Here is a 23,597-nt window from a genome sequence, read left to right on the forward strand (position 1 = left end):
GCAGAAGGCTGCTCTGGGAAGAGCCACCCAAACCTCAGAAGTGAGTTTTACCAGCCCCACGGGCCATGCTGGTCCTCCCCACCACACCCGAGCAGAAGGATTCCTTTCTCACAGGGCCAGGCACCGCTGATAAGCCGTCTCGGACAGGAATAGCAGCAGACCTCCCGTCTGTAAACACACAGCCCGCTATCTGCAGTCACCCGCAGCCAGCCTAAACTACCTGAGCTGCCAACACCAACAATCTCCGTGGCTAAACCAGCTCAGGGGTTTGGTTGTACTTGATCGAAGGAGGATGCTTCATATTCACAGATCGCCTGACCTTGGCTTTGACTTTCTGAGAACACACCTGGACAGAAACAGCTTGAGAGCTGCACTTTCTTGCTTTGAGCTCAACACAACAGAACAAGAGCTCTTAAGTTGAAGCAGCCCTTCAAGTCCGACAGTGTAAGACTGTTACTAGACTGCAGCGGATCCCAGTGACGAGTTCAGACACAAACATCATCGTTTCCAGGAGAAAGAGATGCTGCTGAACATAGTCCTACATCCATCCCTGCAGTTTACAGGGCTGCTCGGGTGGCTCCCACTCATCCCATTCATTCCTCGACACACAGAGCCACACCAGCATTCCCAGGCCTTGGATGCAAGTATCAGCAAGAGATAAGAGCGACTGCACCAGTGGTGTGCTCCAGCAGCTCCCGTGGTATCTGTTAGAGCCCTTGAACCTGCGCTCCCCCAGACCACCTTTTATTTTTGCCCAGCTATGGAAAGAAAACCACAAATCCTGAGGATCCTCTGCTGGATATTAACAAGGCTGTCATGCCGTGCCCGCTGAGGGCTGCGGACCGTCCTGCGGTCCGAGGTGCAGACGCTACCGCCCCACACTCAGGAGAACATCTCGCTGGTGAACAAACACAAAGCAACTTGGACCAGGAGCCAACCGCAATGGGCCACCGTGTCCAGGTGAAGGTGGATCGGCTCCAGCTGGAGACCGAGGGACGACCAAGTAGGCTGTTTTCCAGCTGTGTCAGTGCTGGTATTTCCACATCAAACCCTGCTGAACAAGCGGCGGCTTTCAGCAAGCCCAGGGCTGGAAGAAGGCGTCACAAGAAGAAAGCCCCGTGACATCCTGCCAGCCCACCAGAAGTGTCACATCCTGAAAACGGCTTCTGAGAATTACAGAACTGGCTGGCACGAGAGCTGGCCTGGCACCGTTGCTGCATCCCAGCCTCCCCACAACTCCTATCAGGGCTAACGCTTGCGCTGTTGCAAGGTGCCAGATTCGTGGTCTTAATAAAGGGACAGTCTGGTTTACGAGAGGGTCTTAGGTAACACATCCCTCCCTCCTTCCACATCCCACTGGGCCGGTCACCTTGACCTGAGTCAGGACAGCTCTGGCTTATCTGTGTGCTCTTTGCCAGAGGAGAAAGCGAAAGGCACCAGTACTCACTGGGCTACGAAATGGGAGTGACAGGGATGAGACAGGAGATGGAGAAGACTTTTGCTGGATCCCAGTGACCTAGAGCGGACAGCCATCCATCCCTCCCCAGAGCCAGCCAGGTCCCTGCTCCCGGACATTCAAGAAAGGCCCATCCGAGCCACCTCTCCAGCCCCCATCCACAGTCCCTCCTTTTCCAGAGAAAGGAAAGAGCCTCCCGCAACACATCTAAAAATCACTGCAGTCTCAGAAGATCCAGAAAAACCTTACCATAGCAGAAGACAGACTTCATGTGGTCCTGTTTGGCCATTCCCAGCATGGGCAGCATCGTCCCGAGGATGGAGTTGAGAAAAGGCACCATTCCAAACACTGGGAAGGAAGCAGGAGAGGCTCACTTGCAGCAAACACACAAGTGCTGCTCTGCAGCCACCCCAGCCTACGCAGGACGCAGATCCAGCAGGATTGCACGGGCAGCCAAAGAAACCCAGCTCGCCGCAGCCAGGAGCCCGATTTTGCCACACAAGAGATGCCAACAGCCCCAGCACACAGCGGAGTCGGCTCTACTGCAGCAGCAGCTCACACCCCTGAAATTCACAACCGCTTCTCAAAGTCGGTGAGCTACGGGCTACGTCCCACCTGCTGCTGGCATCAGCCAATCTTTCTGCAGCCAGACTTCTTTTCAGAAGTCCTGTCCTAGAATTATCATTTTTAAACTTGGTCTTTCTGGGCTGGCTGGAGACAAGAGCCCAGCAGGGAATTCTCTAAGGACGAGGGCCAGGCAGTTCCAATTCCCGCTGCTTTTAAGCAGCAGCCATTTTAAAGAGCTCAGCTGAGCTGTGAACCTGAGCTGCACTGGATTTCTAAGTTCAGGGCACTTTTACAGGGACTCAGCTCCTCTGCGCTCTGGGCATTGCCAGGCACATGCCAGGTGCCCCCTCTCCTCCCCAGGGCTCCAGCAACCTCTGCCCAGCTGGACAGAGAGCATCCCATCCCTCCACCCCCGTGAGGAATGCTTCCTCCAGCTACTGCAGGGACACACGGACAAGTACCAGCACCCCAGGGCAGAGCCGAGGCCTCCACCATGGCTTTTCCCTTTTCCCCAGGGCACCAAGAGGAGCTTGCCCGCTTCCAGAGCCACGGGGAGAGCAGCACGGTATCAGGAGCTCTGCTCTGGCTGCTGCAAGATGAGCCAAGACAGCTGACGCTGCCCACTCGTGCTCCCCTGTGACCCTTAGATGAGGGACTGCCCTCAGCTCCCCATCTCAGCGCTGGTGACGGAGTCCCAGCAGCTCCCTGTGAAGAGCAGCCAAAAAGAGAGCAGGGTTCTCCAAATCTCCTCCCAATGCCAGCTTCCCGCAGCACTGGCCTTCCTCTTCTTGTGCCCCATCTCTTCTGAAGAGAAGGGGAATAAAGGACACCACAAGGAAGTCATTCCCATTGACAGCACTGCTCCTTGCCATACTGGCATTCACTCTTTTTTTTGAGCACATTTCTTCACCAAGTCATTTTGCAAATGAGCATTGAGTGCATTGAGCAAACACCTCAATTGTTTAGCAGCATCAAGTCTAAGCTGTAAGATCCCGAGAAGTTTGTTTTGAAGCACGCTGGCTGGCTTAGCATGTGCAACGCTGTGGAGGTGCCCCACCACAGAGCCGTTCAGGTACAGCGTGAACTACGACACCCGAACCACACAACACCCAAACCACACAACCCTTCCACAGGTCTTTCCAAAGCAGAGCAGCAGCCGCACACAGAGGCAGCAGGTTGCCAACTCACCGTTCGACACGGAGAGGTTTGCAAACGTCTGCATGACGAAGTAGTGCGGCAGGATCCCTGGCTGAAATTTGGTGAGCACCTCCTCCATCACCTTGTTGATGAAGCGCTGCCCCACCGCAACAAGGACGTTGCTCGCGGCTTGCTGCCAGTCCCGGATCACCTCCTGGCACGGACGGAGGAAACCACATCAGAACAGACACCGCGTCAGAAGCACGGCCTCCCCAGGAGTCTGCTTCTGCCTCATTTAAATGCCATGCGTCACGCCTGGCTCCAAACGCCATGGGGAATTGCACAGGGCGGGCTAAGCAACAGGCTCAAGATTCAGACGTGATCTTTTTCCCACATGGACCTGCAGCCTCTCAAGGCACTGCCTCCTTCCTGCTCTAATACCCACCTGCCTGCCCAGGTCCTTTTCAGCATCCAAATTTTATGTAGCTGTGTATGCATGCCATGCTGGAAGAAAACCATCAGCCAAACCATCCTCATCTCTCCCCAGAGAGAGGAACGTAGCCCATCCCTTACTCCTTCCACCATCCCAAATCCAGAAGACTACATGTAATTAGCCCTTTCCTTCCACAAAAGGGGTCCCAGTAACTGCTACCCCTGCGGCACCCCCAGACACGCAGCATTTACTGCGACAACAGCATCAGGGGCAGAAAGGGCCTGGCCAAGAACAACAGGAAGAGCTAGAGCTTCAAAGGTCATACCTTTGACTTGGTCATTTCATTAGATGCCAGGAAGATAACCACCTTCGCTGTGCTTTTGTCCAAGAGGGCAATGTTGTTCTTCACCACAGTTTCCATTGCCTTCAGGATGATCACCCGGTGAGGGTAAGCCAGCTGAAAAGGGAAGGAGAAAGCGGCCGGTCAGCCAAGCTGAGCAAGGCACCGCAGCTGCCCCAGGGCAGGTGAAACCTGCATGTCCCAGAGCTGCCCGGCCAGGGACCAGCTAGCATTTCCACCACACCGCCTGCACGGGAAAAGGCAATGACTTGGACCACCAACCAGCTTTACTCCGTTTCTCATTCACGACAGCGTATTATCACGGTTTCTTCACCTGCACAACTCCAGCGCCTTGGACCAGACTTCTTAGCCAGCTGGTCCACCACTCTTGTCACCCAGATCCTCCCAGATATCTCCCTCACTTGCTGATAGAGCCAATATCCCTGAGCTGCCCAGAAATATTTCTTATGCTGCTGACATTCCCAGGACCAAGCAGAGCAGACCCCTACCTTGTCATGCTGCCGGAGGTACTCATCACAGGAGTTGAGGATCTCCTCCGGCTCGGACTCCCCCAGGTAGCACAAAGCATTGTAGATCTGCTCCTGGACTAGCGGGTCCTTATCTGTTGTGGCATCCATCAACGTCGTAGCAAGCCCTGAGCAAGACAGGCAAGTTGCAAAGATTTTTGTATTCCCTGAACATCTCCTGGACTAACAAGAGCAGCAACAGAAGAGCCTCTGTGCATTTTCATCCATCCTTCCATGAGCCTTGTGCACAACTAAATTAAGCTTTGCTGGCTCTTTTGTTTCCCACTCAACAAGCACCTACCAAAACCCTTTCTTCTGGGCTCACCACCCAAGACAACTCACCTTGAAGATGAAGACACCCCGCACATGGCCCTTCCCTATTCCCCAAGGGCTCATTCATCCTCATCCCCCAAGCAGGGCTGAACGCTTCACAGGTTTTTTACTGCAGACCCTGCAAATACCACTCAGCACTGCGTCAGCCTCTGAGTCAAGGTGAACTTGGCTCTAAGGTTTCTTGCTGGAGCAAGGAGAAGGAGGGATTTATTACACTGGAGATTTGAGACCAGGGCTGGGAAGCAGCACCGGGGCACGGGCTCCGCTCTGCAGCTGGGTGCTGGCACCGCCTGAGGTGCCTGGGGAACCTGCACAGGGCTGACACGACGTGGGACCTACCACGGGCACATCCTTGAGGGTCAGGGGCTGGAGGAGCCCTCTGGCCCCCGTGGTCATGCCGCTGAATCTCACCACCAGATGAGGCTCTACGAAGGTGAACGGACGCCATCAGTTAAGAGCTAATATCTGGCAAAGATTTCCCCAGCCATGCTAACCAGCTGCCACGTGAGAACAGCCCCAGGAGCGCAGGTGATGGTGGCCCTTGTCCTGGCCCTGGGGCACCATCCCCAAGCAAAACACCCGTCACTGCCTGAGGTTACGGGGTCCCTATTAAAAAGGCCGCCCCAACGGTCAATCCGACAGCGGGACGGAACCCACCGAGGTCCTGCCAGCGGCGAGCCAGGCGCCTGTGTTGCTGCTGTGGACCAGAGCTGCTCCCTCACACCCACCAGCCAGCGACTCTGCTCCAAGAGCCTAATTGTTATTGTGGAGCGGTGAATTTCTCATTAGGGCCTTTGTCGTAATAAGGTTAATTAGTTACAGAGCAGGTCACCTGCAAGCTCTCTGCAAAGAGCCCGTAGAGCACCACGGGGCCAGCGACCGCACACGGCCTCCGCGATGCCACAGCCCCTCGTCCGAGGACGTGCCTTCACGCGGGGATGCGAAGACCCACCGGGATGCCCAGTCCTGAGGGGACGCCACGCTGCCTCAAAAGCATCGGCAGCTGTCCCCGAGGCTGGAACGAGGAAGGTGACAGCATCTCTCGTCCCCTCCCCTCCTGCTGCGGCCAGCACTTCCAGGCCAGGAGGAGCTGCCTGTCCTCGCATCGTCTGCCTGAACGGCCACACAGTCCCGCCCCATGGCCGAAAGATGCCCCACTTTAGGGGTTTTCATTTTCCAAGGGGGTTGTGGAGATGTTTGCCACGCTGTCACGTTAAAGCCAACGTGACCTGGTGCTGCTGCTGAAGGTAATCCCTGCTCCCACCCCAAGCTACCCCTTCCCCGTGGCTTAATTAAACCAGAAAATTCTTTATTGCCCTTAAGAAAAGAGAAAAAAAAAGGGGGGGGGAGATTAATTTCAAAGCTGGCTGGGATTAATATAGGAAATGCACAAGGGTTTAACACCAGTTTAAACATTTAGAGACTATTTAAGCTTATGCAATTTGCAGCAGAGACAAGGCCCGAGATTAATTTCTAGGGCAGGGAATTACTGTGCACAGAGAACCGCTCCCTCCTCCCATCCCCGACCAGTACGTCTCTCCAGATGCTGCAGAGATCTACAGCAGCCCGGGTCCGGCAGCTTCGCTGTCTGCTCCACCGCAGACGGCGGAGGCAGAGCTGAGCTCCCCCCAGGGCACCGACGAGGCAATTTAGCCTTATTAGCGAGAGAGGGAGACTTCCCACCCGGCTCCGTCCCCACGGAAGCGGCGCAGAAAAGCTGCGCTGGAGCCGGGCAGAACGAGCAGCCCGAGGCGAAGGGGGGCTGTGGCTGGAGGGAAGGAGACTCCCACGGCAGGGCCGGTGCACCAAAGCCCCTTGCCCGCTCCCACCACGCTCCCGTACTCACGTTTTATCCGTGACTCCATCATGCTCCGTGTTTTCAGCTTCCCCACCAGCAGAAGGCAGTTGGCAGCTTCCTCCGTCTCAAACCCGGGGATCCCTGGGGAACCTATTTTTACACGCTGCCTTTACTTTCACGGAGAAGACTGTTTGCGGTTCCGGTCCGGGTCGGAAAGCCAATGCTGGGCGCAGCGAGGTGGAGGAGATGCTCTACAGTAGCCGTGGGGAAGGCAAAACAGCAGTTCCTTGCAGGCAGACGATGACCTGCCCGAGTTCTGCTTCCGAGAGGCCAGCAGGCAGCAGGCGCTGCGCTTCCATCGGTCCCCAGCACCGTCCCTATAGAGGTCGGAGCCGGAGGGAGCGCATCCCGGGTTCCGCTCCCCTCCACGTCTTCCTTCGTGACCTGCAAACGGGAGGACATTTTACATCAGCGAAACAGACTTAGAAAGCTAAACCACCCCACGCCATTTCCCCTCGCGTTATTGCGAGGAATCGCTGTTTGTAACCACAGCCCCTAGATTCGGTGAGATGGTGTTAGCGATCCCCTCGCGCGCTGCAGGAGCTGAGGCCGCGCTCCAAATATTTGTCCCTAAAACCAAGAAGAAAAGGGAGGGAGCAAAGTTTCCAGGGATGGGGGCCCTGCCATGGGGGTAGAGTTGGGTCTAGGTCCTTTAACCGACCAGCTCCAGGATGGACGAGAACAAGTTTTCAGTGAGATAAGATTTGAGGGCCGACATTCAAGACTTTCCCTTCTGCCCCAAGCCCGGCGTTGCCTACGGAGCCTTCTCCACCCCGGCCAGGTCAGGCAGCCAGCCAAACCGGTCCCAAAGGGCTCGTTGCCCGGCTTTGCCGCGGCACCCCGACCTTTTACAACCCCATTTGCCTCCCCTACGGAGCGGGGACCGTGTCACGGAGGAGGTCGAAAGAAGGCAAGCCTCGCCGTGGCTTTCCACGGGAAGAAACGCAGCCGGGAAGGGAATCCCACCGCCCGGCGTGGGGGTGGGTGGGTGGGTGGGCTACGACCCTCCCGGCTTCCCAGCGGCGGGGGGCTCTGGCAACGGGTACCAGAGCTTCGCCCTCAACGGTGGGTCTCCACGGGGAAGCCCCACGGGGGTTAATTTCCCCCGGGAGCGGGAAGGCTGGAACGGGGGGGCTGTACCGGAGCGGTACCCCTAGGTCCCAGAGCCCCCCGAGGAGAGCAAGCAGCTCCCCACCGGCTAGGGAGCGGGCAGTACCGGGTCCCCCCTCGCCCGTCCCAACTACCCCCTCTACATCCCCAAAATCCCCGCGTCCCCCTCCCCGCTCCCACCGGCCTCACTCACCGCGGGAGCCGCCGCACCGGGACCTGCTCGGCCCCGCCCCCGGCGCCGCTTCCGGGTACGCGCGCCACGCCCCCCTTTGCCACGCCTCCCCAAAGACCACGCCCTCCCGCGCAGGGTGACGAGCGAAGATAGGGTGGGCGGTGGCTTTGCGCGCCGGCGGGGGCGGTGTCGCTCAGCTCCGCTAGGGGGCGCCGGTGGTGCGGTACCGCGCCACCGGCGCCCCCTAGCGGAGCTGAACGGCGCCGCCCCCGCCGAGCCCCGTGGGGCAGCGCGTCCGTGGACACGGGGGGGGGACGACGACGACTTTTTGGGGGGTCCGGGGGGTTTTAGGGGGGTGGTCGCCGAGCACAGGCTTGGCACAGCCTCCCCCAGCCCCCTCCGTGACCCCCCTGCACAGACAGGGACCCCCCCCACCATGGATAGGGACCCCTCCCCACAGATGGGGACACCCCCACACACACGCAGGGGGACACGGGGAAGGGTGACACCCTCCCGAGATGGCTCTCTCCTGGCTGCTGTGCACCGAAGGAGCACATCTGTTGGTCCACAGCCCCAAAAGCCTGCAGCGGGGTGACCACCGATGACCCCCAACCTACCCACCCCCCCCAAATTTCCCTCCACTCCCCACGCGGGAAGGAGAATCCCCCACCAGACCCTGCTGTGAACTAAGGGGAGGGCTTGTCCCCCCCATGCCGGACAGGTAGGGAGCTATGGCCACATCTGGACACCCCAAAAGGCAGCAGGGAGGTGAGGAGTGTCATGGCATGGGGGGGGGTCCCATGGATGGAGCGTGCCCCAGGCTGGAGCAGGAGTGGGCTGAGCTTGTGCCCCCCCAACAACTCCCCACAGCACCCCAGGGCTTGGGCCAGAGGAGGGGACCTGCTGTGACAGTGACAGGAGACACCTGCACCCTGTCCCCAGGGCCCCCAGCCTCCCCTCCCTCCTCCCAGTACCCCCCTGAACTTCTCCTGGGGACCACGGCAGGTTTGGGCTGGAAACCTTTTATTTTATTTTACAAGGCACGTTGTGGCAGCTCAGCCCTCGGGAGAACTCCCGGGGCCAGCAGTGGGACAGTCCCACGGCGTGGGGCAGGAAACAACAGCCCCTTCCCGAATCTTCCACAACAGGAGCGACGGAGCTGCGCGAGGCAAGGGGGAACCCCTGCCCAGCAGGACCCCAAATTTGCTTCAGAAGCAGCGGGGAAAACGGGGCCAAGCCACTGCCCCAAGGGGCCCGGCAAAGGTCCCCGCACCACGGGAGCCACAGCCTGTGGGCGACCTGGCCGAGCACAGCAGCCCCCCCTCACCGCGACGGCTCTTCAGAACGCGGCGTCGAGCCCCGCTCCTCCTGCTCCTGCCGCCACCGCTCCTGTTCCTCCTCCTCCTCCCGATCCAGGCGCTGCAGCTGCTGCTCCACCTCCTCAGGGATGTTCACCTCCAGCAGGTTCTCCATCCCTAGGCCAGGCTCGTCCCCGATCAGCACCTTTTCCCAGGAAGGGGGAGGAAGGCTCAGGGAGGAGGGACAGGCTGGTGGGAGTCCCCCAGGGCTCTCTGCAAGGAGCCCAGCAGGGGAGCAGAGAGGCAGGACAGAGCCCTCGGAGCAGCTCCACACCCTGGAGACCCATCTGCCTCCCCCCAGGGATCCTCTTCCCCACCTGAATGAGCTTCTCGCAGGCAGCCAGCACGGCAGGCTCCCGTTCCCAGCCGTGCAGCTCCCGCAGGATCAGGTAAGTCCCCTTCTCCCTCACCATGTGCCGGCCGGCCTTGGTGGCTGTGAGCTGCAAAAGAGACAAAAAGTGGCAGTGTGGGCAGGGAGCCCGGCATGGCCTTGAGAGCTGTAAGAGCACCCAGCAAGGGATGATGCACGGCAGGGCTTGGCCGGGTTTTCCGCTGGGCTGATGGTGGCTCTCCGAGTGGGAAATGAAATGCCCCATGGCATGGGGGGGCTGTCACAGAGCTGCTCTGACAGCCCTCCAACGTAGGAATGGGGACGGAGAGCCTGCCCGTGGGGAGAGGGGGACCCCAGCTCGTTGGTCCTTCTCACCCACAGAATCACAGGTGGGAAGGGACACCTGGTCCTCAAGCAGGGCCAGCCAGAGCCGGTGGCCCAGGACCACGGCCAGATGGGCTTTGAGTATCTCCAAGAACAGAGACTTCGCCACCTCCCCGGGCAGCCTGTGCCAGGGCTCTGGTACCCTCACAGTGAAAAATTGTTTCCTCATGTTCAAGTGTCACCTCCTGTGTTCCAGTCTGTGCCCGTGGCCTCTGGTCCTGGCACTGGGTGCCACTGGAAAGAGTCCGGCTCCTCTTCACTCCCTCCCAGCTGGTATTTACAGACATTGCCGAGATCCTCCCGAGTCTTCGTTTCTCCACACTGAGCAGTCCCAGCTCCCTCAGCCTTTCCTCACAGCAGAGATGCTCCAGTCCCTTCAGCATCTTGGTGGCCCTTCCCTGGATCATCTCCACTGCGTCCATATGTCTCTCATACTGGGGAGCCCAGCACTGGACCCAGCACCCCCAGTGTGGCCTCACCAGCGCTGAGCAGATGTCCCTCGTCCTGCTGTGACACTGCTCCTCATGCAGCCCAGGACACCCTTTGCCATAGGAGCATGCTGCTGGCTCAAGTTCAGCGTGGTATTCACTGGGACCCACAGGGCCTTGTCTGCAGAGCTGCCTTCCAGCCCATCGTTCCCCTCCGCATCCTGCTGCCTGAGGTTGTTCCTTCTCCTCAAGCAGCTCCACGAAGTCCTTGTCGGCCCGTTTCTCTAGCCTGGCGAGGTCTCTCTGGATGCCAGCATGACACTCTGGTGTACCAGCCATTCCTCCCAGCTTGGTGTCATCTGCAAATGTGCTGAGGGTACGCTCTGCCCCATCACCCAGATCATTAATGAAGATGTTGAACTGGACTGGACCCCACATTGGTCCCTGCGGCACACCACTGGTCACTGGCCACTGACCAGACTTCGTGCCGTTGATCACTGCCCTCAGGGCCCGTCCGATTTTCAATCCACCTCACTGCCTGCTTGTCCAGCCTAAACATGATTGCTTCTCCGTGAGGATCTCCAGGCAGACAGCGCCTTCTGGGACGGCCCTGAACACCTTTCTACTCCCAGGAGCCCCCGCCTGGGCTCTCGCCCTCAGCCCCACTGCAATTTGCACCAGAAGGACCCACCAGCATGATGGCTTCCAGCAGCATCTTCCGGATGTCAGGTTCTTCCTCTCGCTGCTTGTCCTGCGGCAGGTACTGCAGGTCCACGGGCAGCCCTGGGGGAGAGACAGACTCAGGGGGAAGCACACGGCCAGCAGCCCCCAGACGCCCACCACCCACTCTGACACTCACTTACTTTCCATCTCATCCTCAGGAAATTCCTCAGGGCCTGCTAGAGGCAGGAGGAGGAAGGGCAGAATGTCGACCTCCTCACTCAGCAGCCACTCGTGGTCCTCTGGGGACAGCCTGGGGTCAGGAGCTGCCACAGCCAGGGCAGCAAGCCCAGCCCGGACCCCTGTGGTGGGCTGACCCCAGCCAGCAGCTCAGCCCCCACCCAGCCACTCACCCACTCCTGCCCCAGCAGTGGAACTGGGGAGAGAATGGGGAAGGCAAAAACGAGAAAAACTTGTGGGTCAAGATAAAGTGAAGGGAAAAACCAAAACAAACACAAACCAAAAGCCCCGAGCAATGCAAAGGCACTGATCGCTCAGCCCAGACCGATGCCCAGCCTGTCCCCACGCCATGGCTGCTTCAGCCCCCCCATTTTAGAGCTGACTGTAATGCTGTAAGGTTGGGGACAACCCTCTGGTCTATGGGGGTCAGCCGTCCCGCCTGTATCATCCCCCCCGTAACTTTCTGGCTGGTGACAAACAGAGGCAGCCTTGATGCTGCCTGAGTGCTGCTCAGCGCTGGCTAAACCCAGCCAGCATCACCCACGCTGGCTAAACCCGGCCGGCATTACCAGCCCTGCTTTGGTCACCGGTCTAAAACACAGCACCACACGGGCTGCTATGAAGAAAGCAAACTCCACCCCAGCCAGACCCGGCACCCTCCCAGCTCCCAGCAGCGCTGGCAGGCCCCCTCACAGCCCAGGGCGAGGGCAGCATGCCCCGGCAGGTGCCGGCAATCGGTGCCACGGGCCAGGGCAGCGGCTGGGGTCTGCCCGGGGCTCTCACCGTACTCGAAGCAGCAGTTCCTCAGTGCCCCCACGACTCCCCGGCGATGGACAACGGAGTCCTGGTACTGTGTGAAGGGCAGCAGCCGCTGCACCGAGCACCTGCGGGAGAAGAACCGTCACACCGGGCCGGAGAGACACCCCCCCCCCCCCATACATCCCCCTCCCCAGCCCCGGGCACTACCGTACCGTACCGGGAGCGATCGAGAAGCCCACGACGGCCCTCGGGCAGCTGGCTGAGGTTGCAGAGCAGCGGGCCGAGCTGGGAGGGCGGCCGGGGTTGACCGAGCGCCTGGAGCAGCGGCTCCAGCCCGGGGCCGCCCTCCCGCAGGCCCCGCAGCACCCGCCGAGCCGCCCCCCGCTCCCGGCAGAGGTTAGCCAGCACCCCGCAGGCCGGCCCGCCCGGCAGCAGCCCCAGTAGAGCCGGCAGCGCGGCCAACAGCGGTTCGCGGGCCGCCGGTTCGGCCGAGAGGTTCACCAGGCAGCCCAGAGCGTGGCGGGCCGCCGGCGGGGACGGCCCCGCCGCCAGCTCCAACAAGGCCGCCACGGCCGCCGGTTGTCCCGCCAGCAGCCGCCGCCCCGCCGCGTCCCCCGACAGGGCCAGCGCCGCCTCCGCCGCGCCCTCCCGCGCCGCCTGGCCCGCCGCCGGGGACAGCAGCTCCACCAGCTCCGCCGCCGCCGCCTCCTCCTCCTTCGCCGCCATGGCGGGCGCCTCCAATATGGCGGCCGTCTCCCGGTAACGGCGAAGACCCCTCGCGGCGATGGGCGGGCGCGGCAGCCAATGAGCGCCGCGCGAGCGGGGGCCGCCCCGCGGCTGCCCCAATCTGCGGCAGAGCAGCCGCCAAAGGGGGAGGGCCCGGTGGAGAAAGGCCTTCTGGGAAGGGAGGGCCGCCCGGCGTGCTCACAGGGCCCCGCCCTCGCGGCCCCTCCCTCGCCTGGGCCACTCCCCCTGGCCCTGAGGCGCCGCGGGGTCCTAGTGCGAGTGGGGCGCGGCTCGGGTGCCGGTGGGAGGGCGGTGGGGCGGGGCTTGGGTGCCCCACGAGAGTCCGGGGGGGGGGGTCACGGCTCACCCCCCCTCCTCCCCCGGTTGGAGGGGGGTCACGGCGTAGCGCTGCCGTTTCCCCGTGTCCCTTCACCGGGAAGCCCACGCCTGACCGCCGTCAGCCCCACGGTGCCGCGGTCGCCGCGATCCTCCCGTGGCCAGCCGGTCCTTCCGGCGGGACGACGGTGGGAGCAGAGCCCGGGTCCCCCCACCCCTCCGCCGGGGAGCGGCCCGATGGGCTCCCAGAACCTCCCGGCTCGCTTGTCCCCCCCTGCCAGCGTGGCCCCCCAGCAGATCCCGGCGTGGCCAAGCCCCCCGTGGGGAGCAGGCACCCCCTGCGGGCCCGGTGCTGACCCCGGTGCGGCTCCGGTGCGGGCGCGGGGGCGGCTCCGGTGCGGGCGTGGGGGCGGTGCCTCCGGGCTCAGTTTCTGTTTCTCCGCTCGAAAAGTCTTTGGGCGAGCAGTGCGGGAACCGCCCTCGTCTGCTCGCCCGGAGCCCTCCAGGAGCATCCACGGAGCCTTCCCGGGGCATCCTCGGAACCCTCCCGGACCCCTCCTCGGAGCCCTCCTGGAGCATCCCCGGACCGTCCCGTAGAACATCCCTGGAGCATCCCCAGAGCCCTCCCGGAGCATCCCTGGAGCCCCCCACAGAACATCCCCGGAGCATCCCCAGACCCCCTGCCCAGCTCCCCGGAGCATCCCTGGAACCCTCCCCGAGCCCCTCCAGAGCATTCCCAGAGCCCCCCCAGAGTATCCCTGGTACGTCTCCCAGAGCTTCTCCCAGTGCCCATCCCAGCCCTGTCCAGGCCATCCCTGGCGCTGGCGGCAGCCCAGGACCCCCGCCGTGGGGTAGCCGTACCCCACACGTGACGCCAAGGGACACCCCGAGGCAGGTGAGTGGGACCGGGGCCGGCTGGGAAGGGGAGCAGCCCCCATCCCCACATGCCCCACTCCCACCCCAACTCCCATCAGCCGCACCCCGGGGGCCACGCGTCCCTGTCCCTGCGTGGGACAATGCGACGCCGCGTCCCCTCGTCCCGCCGGGACCTCTCCCCGCCCCACGCCCAGCCCTGGAGCCCAAAGCGGCAGCGGTCGGCGAGCCCCGATGGGGACTGGGACGCCCCGTACAGCGGCCGGCCGGCTTCCGAGCCGGGGCGCAGCGACGAGCCCCCCGACCTCCTGGGCAAGCTGGAGCAGCTCTGCGACAGCAGCCCCCGGCAGCTCCTGCCTTTCCTGCGGGACCACACGCTGGAGCTGGGCCGGCTGCTGGCCCACCGGGACCTGAGCCCGGCCCAGGTGTACACACTGCTGCGGACCCTCGGGGCCGCCCTGGAGCAGGGGGGAGCGCAGCAGCCCCCCACACCCCTCCTGGCCCTGCTGCTGACCCGGGATTTCATCCTGGGGGACCTGCTGAGGTTCATCACGGAGCTGGACGCCTTCCAGTGCCGGGAGGGACGGATCTCCCAGGAGGTGGTGGGGGACACAGTGGTCGCTCTCCACCGCCTGCTGACCGCCTGCCCCGGCCACGTGCCGACGCTGCTCTGCTACCCCGTCGACCTCCTCTTCTGCACCGTGCAGCGGCTCCAGGGCCGCGGCTTCCAGTTCTCCTGGCTCATCCAGCAGCGCCTACACGACGCCAGGCGTCGGGTGGACGCGGCTTTCCCCCACCGCCACCGCCCCGCCGGCGCCTGGCGGGATGACTTCCGCGAGGTGCCGGTGATCCCCGCGCCCGAGGAGCTCTTTGGGGAGGCGGAGGGCCGGCTGCGCCCCAACCCGTGCCGCGGGGCGCACGAGAGTGCCGCAGCCTACCTGGACCTGCACTTCCGACTGTTGCGGGAGGATTTCCTCAAGCCGCTGCGGGACGGCATCGCGGCGGCGTTCTCCCTCGGCGGTCCTGACAGCGATGGGGCGGCGCTCAGCCTCTACCGGGGGGTGCAGCTCCACACCGTGGCCGCCACGCTGGCCGGCCCCGTCTACCTGGCCCGTTTCTTGCCCCGCACCGGCCCAGCCGCCGCCGAGTGCCTGAAGAGCGGCTCCCTCACCTGCCTCCTCTCCGAGGACTGCAGCCACGTGCTCTTCGGGGTGGTGGCCGGGGTGCCGAAGCAGAGGGCGGCCCACCGGGACCGCATCTGGCTGCACATCCAGACCTACGGCCACCGGCAGCTCCTCACCCACCTGGGAAGAACCAGCTTCACCATGGTGGAGTCCCCGGCCTTCTTCGAGGCGTACCGGCACGTGCTGGAGGGGCTGCAGGAGCTGAGCCCCGCCGCCGTGCCCTTTGGCCGCTACCTGGTGCACTGCAAGCCCTCCATCCGCCACCCTGCGCACCTCGGCGCCGACAGGCTCTTCAACCTCGCGCCGCTGCTGCCGGACGGCAAGGAGAAGGTGAGTCGCGGCAGGGATCCCGCTGGCAGCGCAGGGCTCGCAGGATCCCCCCCGGGGAGACGCCGGCTGCCCTCAACCGCGGCCGCAGCTGGCAGAGTCCGGCTGGGGTGCACCACCACGGGCACCCCATCCCCACTCTTTGTTTCAGGGAGAGAAGCCGGCAGTGGACCTCTCTGCCGTAAGCCTGGAGGACCCAGAGGTCTGGTCCCCGAAGACTTTTCCCCACTTGGACGAGTCTCAGCTAGCAGCCATCCGGCTGGCGCTGAGCAGGGAGTTTGTGCTTATCCAGGGCCCCCCCGGCACAGGTAGGTGCCAGCGCTGGCACCCCAGCAGTGCCGCCCAGCACCGTCCCAGCCGGGGGTCCATGGGAGCAGAACGGGGCTTTCCCTGCCCCTAGTACACACCGGCACTTTCCTCCCCAGGCAAAACCTTCATCGGACTCAAGATCACGGAGCTGCTGCTGCGAAACCAGGGGGGGGAACTGTGGGGGGAGCAGCCACCCCTTTTGGTGGTGTGCTACACCAACCATGCCCTCGACCAGTTCATGGAAGGTGCTCGTCCCAGCCCCGGTCCCTCTCACTGCAGACCCCTCATGCCTGGCGTGGGCTGAGCCAGCAGCGTGCCCGTCCCGCCGGCAGCCTGATGCTCACGGGTGTCGTTGCTGTTGCCCATCACATCCCCGCTCCAGCCGGCTGGGGTCACTCTCCCCGCAGGGCAGCACTGCTGCTGCACCGGCACGCAGCAACTCATGGGCTGGCACGGGCTGGCAGGGTGGTCGAGGGGCAGGTTGGGCATGGCCATGGGGTCGGTGTGGAGGTTGGGCATGGCCATGGGGTTGGTGGGCAAGTTGGGCATGGCCATGGGGTCGGTGTGGGTGTTGGGCATGGCCATGGGGTCAGTGTGGAGGTTGGGTATGGCCATGGGGTCAGTGAGCAGGTTGGGTATGGCCATGGGGTCGGTGGGCAAGTTAGGTATGACCATAGGGTTGGTGTGGATGTTGGGCATGGCCATAAGGTTGGTGTGGAGGTTTGGTATGGCTGTGGGGTTGGTGTGGAGGTTGGGCATGGCCATGGGGTTGGTGGGCAAGTTGGGCATGGCCATGGGGTTGGTGGGCAAGTTGGGCATGGCCATGGGGTTGGCCTGCAGGCTGCCAGCCTGCCCCTCTCCTCCCCCAGGCATCCTCCAGTTCCAGCCCTCCAAAGTGGTGCGCATCGGGGGAAAATGCCGAAGCAAGAAGGTGATGGGCTGCTCCCTGCAGCTGCTCCGGCAAAGAGCGCTCTGCGGGCCATGGGGGGCCAGCAGCCGGCGGCAGTACGCGCAGGTATGGGGCCGGGCTCCTCTCCCCCACTCCCACCCGGCAGCTCGCCAGCAGCAGGGGCTCGGCATGTCCCGCTCTCACCTCGCCCCAGCGGCTCTTGTCTCCCCTCCCCAGATGCGGAGCGCCTTGCAGGAGCAAGAGAGGAGCATCGCCTTCTGCACGGAGGTGCGGGGGCTGCTCCACCGCGGCATCCTCACCGCCAGCGAGCTGGAGACAGAGATCATGAATGATGACCTGCTCTTCACGGTGGGGGTGTGGGCAGCCGTTGCAGCCCTGCTGGGGTGCTGGAGCTGAGCTCAACCTTCCCCGTCCCCCCCCACAGGGTGCTATGCATCTGGACATGCTGCAGTGGCTGCAGGTGCAGCCCACGGTGCTGCCGGAGGACGGGAGCCCACGGCGAGGCCGGGACCACGTGGCAGGTGACCCTCGCTGCCGCTTTCAGCCCTGGCCAGGCTCATGGTGGGGGGAACTTGGGAAGCCCCCAGCCCGACTGGCATCGGGCACAAGAGTGACCCAGCAGGAGTGGGAGCCCCCGGGGGGACCCCAGGCAGAGGTGGGGGGCAGACATGGGGTTGCCCTGGGGACAGGGGAGGAGGAGGGCTGTCCCCCTCCCCAAGCCCCCAGGGATGCAGGCTGTCCCCGTCCCAGCGATGCCCAGTGGGATGCCACGGGGCACGGTCCCACACGTCCCACAGGGCCATCACCCAGAGCTTCCACAGCTCTGCCCCCAGGCATGGATCAAGGGGCCGGGGGGGGCCGAGGGGGCCCTGGAGTGGAGGAGAGCTGGGAGCCGTGCAGGGACGAGCGGTGCCTGGACGAGGAAGAGGAGTTCGACCCCGCGGAGGCTGAGAGGAGACGAGCCCAGGAGAAGTTCGCCTACATCATCCCCGAAGAGGAGGGGTACGGCCCTGCACCCTCCCGCCGGCTGGGACCCCAGGGACACGCTGGGGCTCGCTGGCGGTGGGGGCACTGACGGCCACGTCCGTCTGTCCATCCCCAGCCCACTGGACGCCCAGCTGGCCCGCCGGCTGCAGGACAGCGATGCCATGACCGACAGGGAGGTCGGGCACCTGAGGAGCCTCTGGCAGCTCCGGCTCGGCGACCGGTGGCGGCTTTACAGGTCTCACCGCCCCGTCCCCCCCCCACGGTGGATCCCTGGCGAGGAGAGGCCGGCGACACGGCAACCCCGGCACCAGTGCGGGGTCCCTGTCCCCACACGCTGGTGGCCCGGGACTGCCCCCCACGGTGACCCCATCCCGTGCCGGCAGCAGGCGGTGGCTGAGTGCCTACGGTGCGGTGTTGGAGGAGGCACTGGCGAGGCGGCTGGAGGAGTATGAGCAGAGCGCAGCCCAGTTGGCCCAGTACCAGCTCCAGAAGGACCTGCAGATCCTCAGGCAGAGCCGCGTCATCGGGATGACGACCACGGGTGAGATAGACACCGTGGCGAGGCTGGGGCTGGTGCTGGTAGTGGTGCCAGTCGTAGCGAAAGTGCAATTTCTGGTGCCGGTGCTGGTGCAGCTTCCAGTGCCAGTGTTGGTGCCAGCGCTGGAGCTGGTGCCAGTACCAGTGCTGGTGGTGGTGCCATCTCCAGCGCCAGTGCCGGTGGTGGTGTTGGTGCCATCTCCAGTGCTAGTGCTGGTGGTGCTGGAGCCGGTGCCTGCCCCCAAAAGGGGCCGTGGGAGGCGGGTGAGGAGCCTGGGGTGGAGGAACCAGGGGATGTCCCACGGGGCGCTGGGTCGACCCTGCCGGGGTGCCGGCTCCTTCACCGGGCTCATCCCCGGTTCCAGGAGCTGCCAAGTACCGCAAGCTGCTGCAGAGCGTCCGGCCCCAGACGGTGATCGTGGAAGAAGCTGCAGAGATCCTGGAGGCGCACGTCCTGACCTGCCTCACCGCCTCCTGCAAGCACCTCATCCTCATCGGGGACCACCAGCAGGTAGGGTGCCCCAGCCCCACGCCCCGGTGCCCGTCGGCACACCACGGCGAGCCAAACCCCCTTTGCAGCTGAGACCCAAACCGGCCGATTACACCCTGGAGAAGAAATACCACCTCGGCATCTCCCTCTTTGAGCGGATGATCAACAACGAGATCCCCCACGTGCAGCTGCTGTGCCAGGTGAGTCAGACCCCCCCCTGCCACCCACCCTGCGCCGGGGGGGCTACCGCCACGGCTCGAGCCTCCGCCGTGTCCCCGGCAGCACCGCATGCGCCCGGAGATCTCCCAGCTGCTCGTCCCCTTTTTCTACGAGGCGCTGAGGGACCACCCGGCTGTCGGCGGCTACGAGAAGATCAAGGTGGGGGGATAGACCACCGCAGGGCAGGTGCGAGGACGGGGCCGGTGCCCTGACGCCCACGTGTGTCCCCCTCCCCGGGCAGGGCGTCGAGAGCAGCGTCTTCTTCATCCAGCACGCGGGGGCCGAGGACCTCAGCGGCCACACCGGCAGCTACAGCAACCGCTCGGAGGCCGCTTTCCTGGTGCACCTCTGCAAGTACCTGCTGGAGCAGGGCTACGCCAAGGGGCAGCTCACCGTCCTGACACCCTACAGCGGCCAGGTGGCCACCATCCGGCAGCTGCTGGCCAGGAGGGACATGGCCAAGGTTGCCGTCTGCACCGTGGATGACTTCCAAGGGGAGGAGAGCGACATCGTCCTGCTCTCGCTGGTGCGCAGCAACCCGGAGGGGCGGATCGGCTTCCTCGGGGACCGGCACCGCGTCTGCGTGGCTTTCTCCCGCGCCAGAAAGGGCTTCTACTGCATCGGCGACCTGGAAGGCATCGCGCGGGGCACCGGCGGCCGGCTCTGGGCCGAGATCCTGGCCGCCCTGACGAGCAAGGGCCTGGTGGGCGACGGGCTGGCGCTGACCTGCCAAAACCACCCCGAGGTGACGGCGACGGTGCGGGGCGCCTCCGACTTCAGGCAAAGCCCTGAGGGCGGCTGCACGCGCCGGTGCCGGCTGCCGCTGCCCTGCGGCCACCCCTGCCCGCGCCACTGCCACCCGCGCGACCGCGAGCACCGGCGGGTGCACTGCTGCCTGCCCTGCGCCCGGCCGCCCTGCGAGCGCGGCCACCCCTGCCCCAAGCTCTGCTGGGAAGAGTGCGGCCCTTGCCTCAAGAAGGTGGAGAAGGTCCTGCCCCGCTGCGGCCACCGGCAGCGCCTGCCGTGCCACGTGCCGGCCGAGCACTGGCGCTGCCAGGAGCCCTGCCTGCGGCCGCTCGCCTGCGGCCACCCCTGCCCGCGGCGCTGCGGGGACGACTGCGGTGGGGACAACTGCGGTAGGGATGACTGCCGCAGGGAGGACTGCGGTGGGGATGACTGCGGTGGGGACGACTGTGGCGGGGATGACTGCAGCAGGGACGACTGTGGCAGGGATGACCGCAGCAGGGACAACTGCGGTGGGCACGACTGCGGCAAGGCGGTGGAGGGGGTCCTGCCGCACAACCAGCCTGCCTGCACCCAGCAAGAGCTGCCTGCTGCCTGCCAGGAGAGCAGTCGGCAGAGCCCAGAGTGAGGGTGTCCCCGCAGCCGGTCCCACTGCTGGTGCGCGGCCAGATCCGTGCCGGCTGCTGCTCCATGGTCCCCTGCCAGCAGCGCAGCTCAGGGGCTCCCTCCGGGCAGGAGCTGGGGGCTGCGGTGCTGCGGGCACGGTGCTGCCCACAGTCCCGCTCCCCGGCTGTGCTGGGAGCTGTGCCCTCCCCAGTGCCTCCCCTGCTCCATCCCGGGTGGCATCTCTGCAAGTCCCGACTGATCCCAGACTATTGGCTATTCCCAACTCAATCCTGCCTGGTCCCACGGCGATGCCAAACTTGATGCCAGCCCACGGCAATCTCCAACTTGATCCCAGCTGCGCCCATGGGAAGTCCCAGCTCAATCCTGACAGGCACCTCAGCATTTCCCAACATGATCCCAGCCGGACCCACAGCAATTTCCAACTCGATCCTGGCTGGAGCCACGGTGACACCCAAAAGCCTCGTGCACTCCCTGGTGCCTTCAACAGCCACTGTCACCGGCCTTGGGCATGGGCTCTATTCCCTTTGGTGGAGCAGAGGTACCATCATGGTACCGGCACAGGTGACACCGTACAAAGGACAAAACCTCCACCCCTGCCCCAGATAGGTTCAGCCTTGCGGGGGTTCGGCTGGATGCGGCTCTCCAGGCTGCAGCAGCAGAACCGCGGACCCCGCTCCCCTCCGCATCCCCCTTTAATGCCTGCGTTGCTGCACTGCTTTGCTGAGTAACTAAAGCCTGACCAAAGCCATCCTCGTTTCTGCTGCCCATCAATCCTTGCATCTCAGCATCCATGGTTCACCAGGCAGCCCGGCAGCCCCACGGTTGCCTTTGGCTGTCCCCGGTGAGCCCGTCCCCCCCGGGGAGCGGGTGGTCCCAAGGGTCCCACGCTCCCGTTGAGCATATCTGCAGCCCGAGGGTCCCCGTTGATGCCGTCCCCAGGGAAGAGAAGACTCTCTCTGCAGGGATGGGTGGCTCCCACGCTGGGAGAAAAAACCTCGTCCTCTCGGGGTGGGTGAATGGGTTACGGGGGTTCCTGGCACAGGCGATGCACCCAGAGGGGATCCCGGCTGCTGAACAGCAACGCTTTTCTCTGGGAGCACGGAAGAAGCAGGAACAGAAGGTGCCCAGGCTTGGCCGGGGGATTTGGATGGAGTTTGTGCATCCAGATGGTCAACGTGAATTCCAGGCACTGCAGCCAAACCCCCTTCCTGCAGCTCGCGGGGAGAAACAGCAAAAACCCCAGTTCTAAATGCTCAACCTGGCGGCGGGTTCTTGCACGGGCAGCCAAAGGCAAAAGGGACAGTGCTCTTCACTGGGTGACAAAGCGAGACGCAGCAAACAAAGAGCCCAACACCAGCCCTTTCCAAAGGAAAACACTGAAGTTGAGGCCATTTTAGTGCTCCGGTCCCAGGCAATGCTCCCGAAAGGAGATGCACCAGCATCGTCCCTGCCGTGACAGCTGGCAGCTGCGTCCCATTGCTGCGGCTCCCTGCAAAGGGCTGGGCAGTCAAGTAAATCCCAGATAATGACATTGGCTGCTTGAGAACAGATTTATACTGCATTAAGGCTGTGGGTATAAGTACAATTTTGGAAGGTAAATGGATAATACCAGTCAAGGAGGTCGGTTCTTCCTCCGCACTGACCTCTCCAAGCAGGCAAGGGAAGCGACATTCTGGTCACTGGGGTTTAGGAGAGAAAATTCTGCATAGGGGAAGTAGTCCTGGATGCATCACACTAAAATCCTGATTTATTTTTTTTTAATTTAGAAACCTGAAACACAGATGCAATTGTATAATTTCTAAAAACTCGTCTTTTACAAAACCCAGCTTTGCGGTCTGGGGATTCTCCTCAGCACATCTGAGTGAGGGCACATGAAGAGAGGCTGAAGCACCACTTAAAGTGCTTTCCAAGGTGTAAAATCCAGCTGACGTATCAGCAGATATGACACAGAGGAGAAAAAATAAGCAGCATTTGCTCAATAAAGCTGTTTCAGCAAGAGGGGGCTGAGAGCATGGCCTGGCTCCTGGCAGGCTGGAAAAACAAGTTATAGTAGAGTTCTCAAAGAAACCTCAATTCCACGGCTGTCCAGTGCATGACTAAAACAGAAGTTCCAGGGTCTATAAACTAAATAAACCAAGACTTCAAAATTTAACACAATCCCCCCAAAATACTGCGGTGCTGTGCACAGAAACTTCAGGCAGAAGGAAAAACAAACTTAAAAAGGGAAAACTGTCATAATACAAACTGCGCTGGGGTGACGAGCAGCCTGAGAAACCCAAAGAAGATGTGGAGAGGTTTGGGGGGGGGCCCTCAGCACTGGGGGGTCCCAGCTGGCGGCGCGGGAGAGCCTTGCAGTTTGCCTGTGGAAAATGCTGGCTGCTGGGAGCAGGGAGATGATGTATCAACCATCCCACACACTCCAGGGGGGTGGCTTTTCCTCTTAATTTTATTTTAAAATAATAATAATAATAATAATTCTTGATTTTTTTCATCTTCTTTTGCTCCTTTAGCATTCCCTGGGCTCACACTGGGGGCAGGAGAGGGGGTGCGTGTGCCGCTGTGCTGGGCTGCTGCAGCCCAAGGTCCCGCTCCCGGAGTTCCTGGGGGGCTCCCGGTACGTCACCCACCACCGCCGGCTCGGGGTCGGGAGCTCCCCGGCATGGTACCCAGGTGAATAAGCAGCCAAGCCCCAGCAGGGACAAGCTGGCACTTTCCCACAGTGATTGCAGGATCCAAGATCCCAGGAAGCCGCACAGCTACTTCAGCAGGAAAGCAGCCAAATGCCTTCACCGGAATGCTTCCCTTTGGATGAGCAGCAGTGCTCGGCTCTCCAGGTGGCACAGCAGATGCTATGAGCAAATTATACGAGAATCGGTGTCCTCTCTCCGATGAAGAATTTGTTTTTCCACCCTTGGAGACCCTCTGATTAAATCACTGTTCTTGCCTTTTCCTCTTCAAAGATCTTTTAATTAAGCTCACTGTATTTATAAACACCAACATCGTTAATTTGCACTCTCCCCGCTTCAAAGGCCGTTCATCCCTACCGCATCGACCCCTTGGCTGACAGCATCCCTCCCACGCAGGGGTTTTGCATTCACCCCCGAAGACGGGTGCTGCCTTCCCCCTCAGCCCCCCGCGGCACCGGTACCCGGATGCACTGACCACAAACCATCCCACTCGCCCTGGAGCACGCACAACAGGTAATTGCAATTACACAGCTGCAATTAAGCATCTC

General features: G+C 62.7%; 3 protein-coding genes across 6 annotated transcripts in view; 1 reads left to right on the forward strand and 2 right to left on the reverse strand.

Moving 5' to 3' along the window:
- MROH1 (maestro heat like repeat family member 1) overlaps positions 1-8,028 on the reverse strand; it is a 57,433-nt gene extending 49,405 nt beyond the window's left edge. For both annotated transcript variants that reach the window (XM_069780265.1, XM_069780264.1), the window contains exons 1-6: positions 7,955-8,028; positions 6,640-7,035; positions 4,443-4,588; positions 3,919-4,050; positions 3,212-3,374; positions 1,706-1,804 (exon numbers count right to left, since the gene is read on the reverse strand). In XM_069780265.1, the coding sequence (XP_069636366.1) occupies positions 1,706-1,804; positions 3,212-3,374; positions 3,919-4,050; positions 4,443-4,588; positions 6,640-6,661 (562 nt within the window). In that variant the 5' untranslated portion in view covers positions 6,662-7,035; positions 7,955-8,028. The remainder of the gene's footprint in view (positions 1-1,705; positions 1,805-3,211; positions 3,375-3,918; positions 4,051-4,442; positions 4,589-6,639; positions 7,036-7,954) is intronic.
- A 906-nt stretch (positions 8,029-8,934) lies between these two features.
- On the reverse strand, positions 8,935-12,875 carry HGH1 (HGH1 homolog). 2 transcript variants are annotated; one of them, XM_069780293.1, is made up of 6 exons: positions 12,311-12,875; positions 12,118-12,218; positions 11,298-11,396; positions 11,126-11,217; positions 9,609-9,731; positions 8,935-9,436 (listed from the first exon to the last, which is right to left on the reverse strand). In XM_069780293.1, the coding sequence occupies exons 1-6, from the start codon at positions 12,817-12,819 to the stop codon at positions 9,257-9,259; spliced, it is 1,104 nt and encodes a 367-aa protein (XP_069636394.1). In that variant the 5' UTR covers positions 12,820-12,875; the 3' UTR covers positions 8,935-9,256. The 2 variants fall into 2 exon arrangements, with proteins under 2 accessions (XP_069636394.1, XP_069636393.1); XM_069780292.1 differs by lacking the exons at positions 11,126-11,217; positions 11,298-11,396; positions 12,118-12,218; positions 12,311-12,875 and adding an exon at positions 10,189-11,119.
- Positions 12,876-12,898: 23 nt separating this feature from the next.
- LOC138684864 (NFX1-type zinc finger-containing protein 1-like) lies at positions 12,899-23,530 on the forward strand. 2 transcript variants are annotated; one of them, XR_011324156.1, is made up of 14 exons: positions 12,899-15,542; positions 15,691-15,847; positions 15,965-16,093; positions 16,718-16,863; positions 16,975-17,106; positions 17,183-17,279; positions 17,592-17,760; positions 17,861-17,980; positions 18,132-18,286; positions 18,648-18,793; positions 18,862-18,972; positions 19,055-19,150; positions 19,233-22,976; positions 23,083-23,530. XR_011324156.1 is itself a non-coding variant. In XM_069780267.1 (13 exons), exons 1-13 carry the CDS (start codon positions 14,100-14,102, stop codon positions 20,361-20,363), a joined length of 4,032 nt encoding a protein of 1,343 aa, XP_069636368.1. In that variant the 5' UTR covers positions 12,899-14,099; the 3' UTR covers positions 20,364-23,012. The 2 variants fall into 2 exon arrangements, 1 of the variants encoding a protein (XP_069636368.1); XM_069780267.1 differs by lacking the exon at positions 23,083-23,530 and having other exon boundaries at positions 19,233-23,012.
- The last annotated feature ends 67 nt before the right edge of the window (positions 23,531-23,597 follow it).

This window comes from Haliaeetus albicilla, chromosome 3 (genome assembly GCF_947461875.1).
Source record: "Haliaeetus albicilla chromosome 3, bHalAlb1.1, whole genome shotgun sequence".
NCBI classification, from domain to species: Eukaryota; Metazoa; Chordata; class Aves; order Accipitriformes; family Accipitridae; genus Haliaeetus; species Haliaeetus albicilla.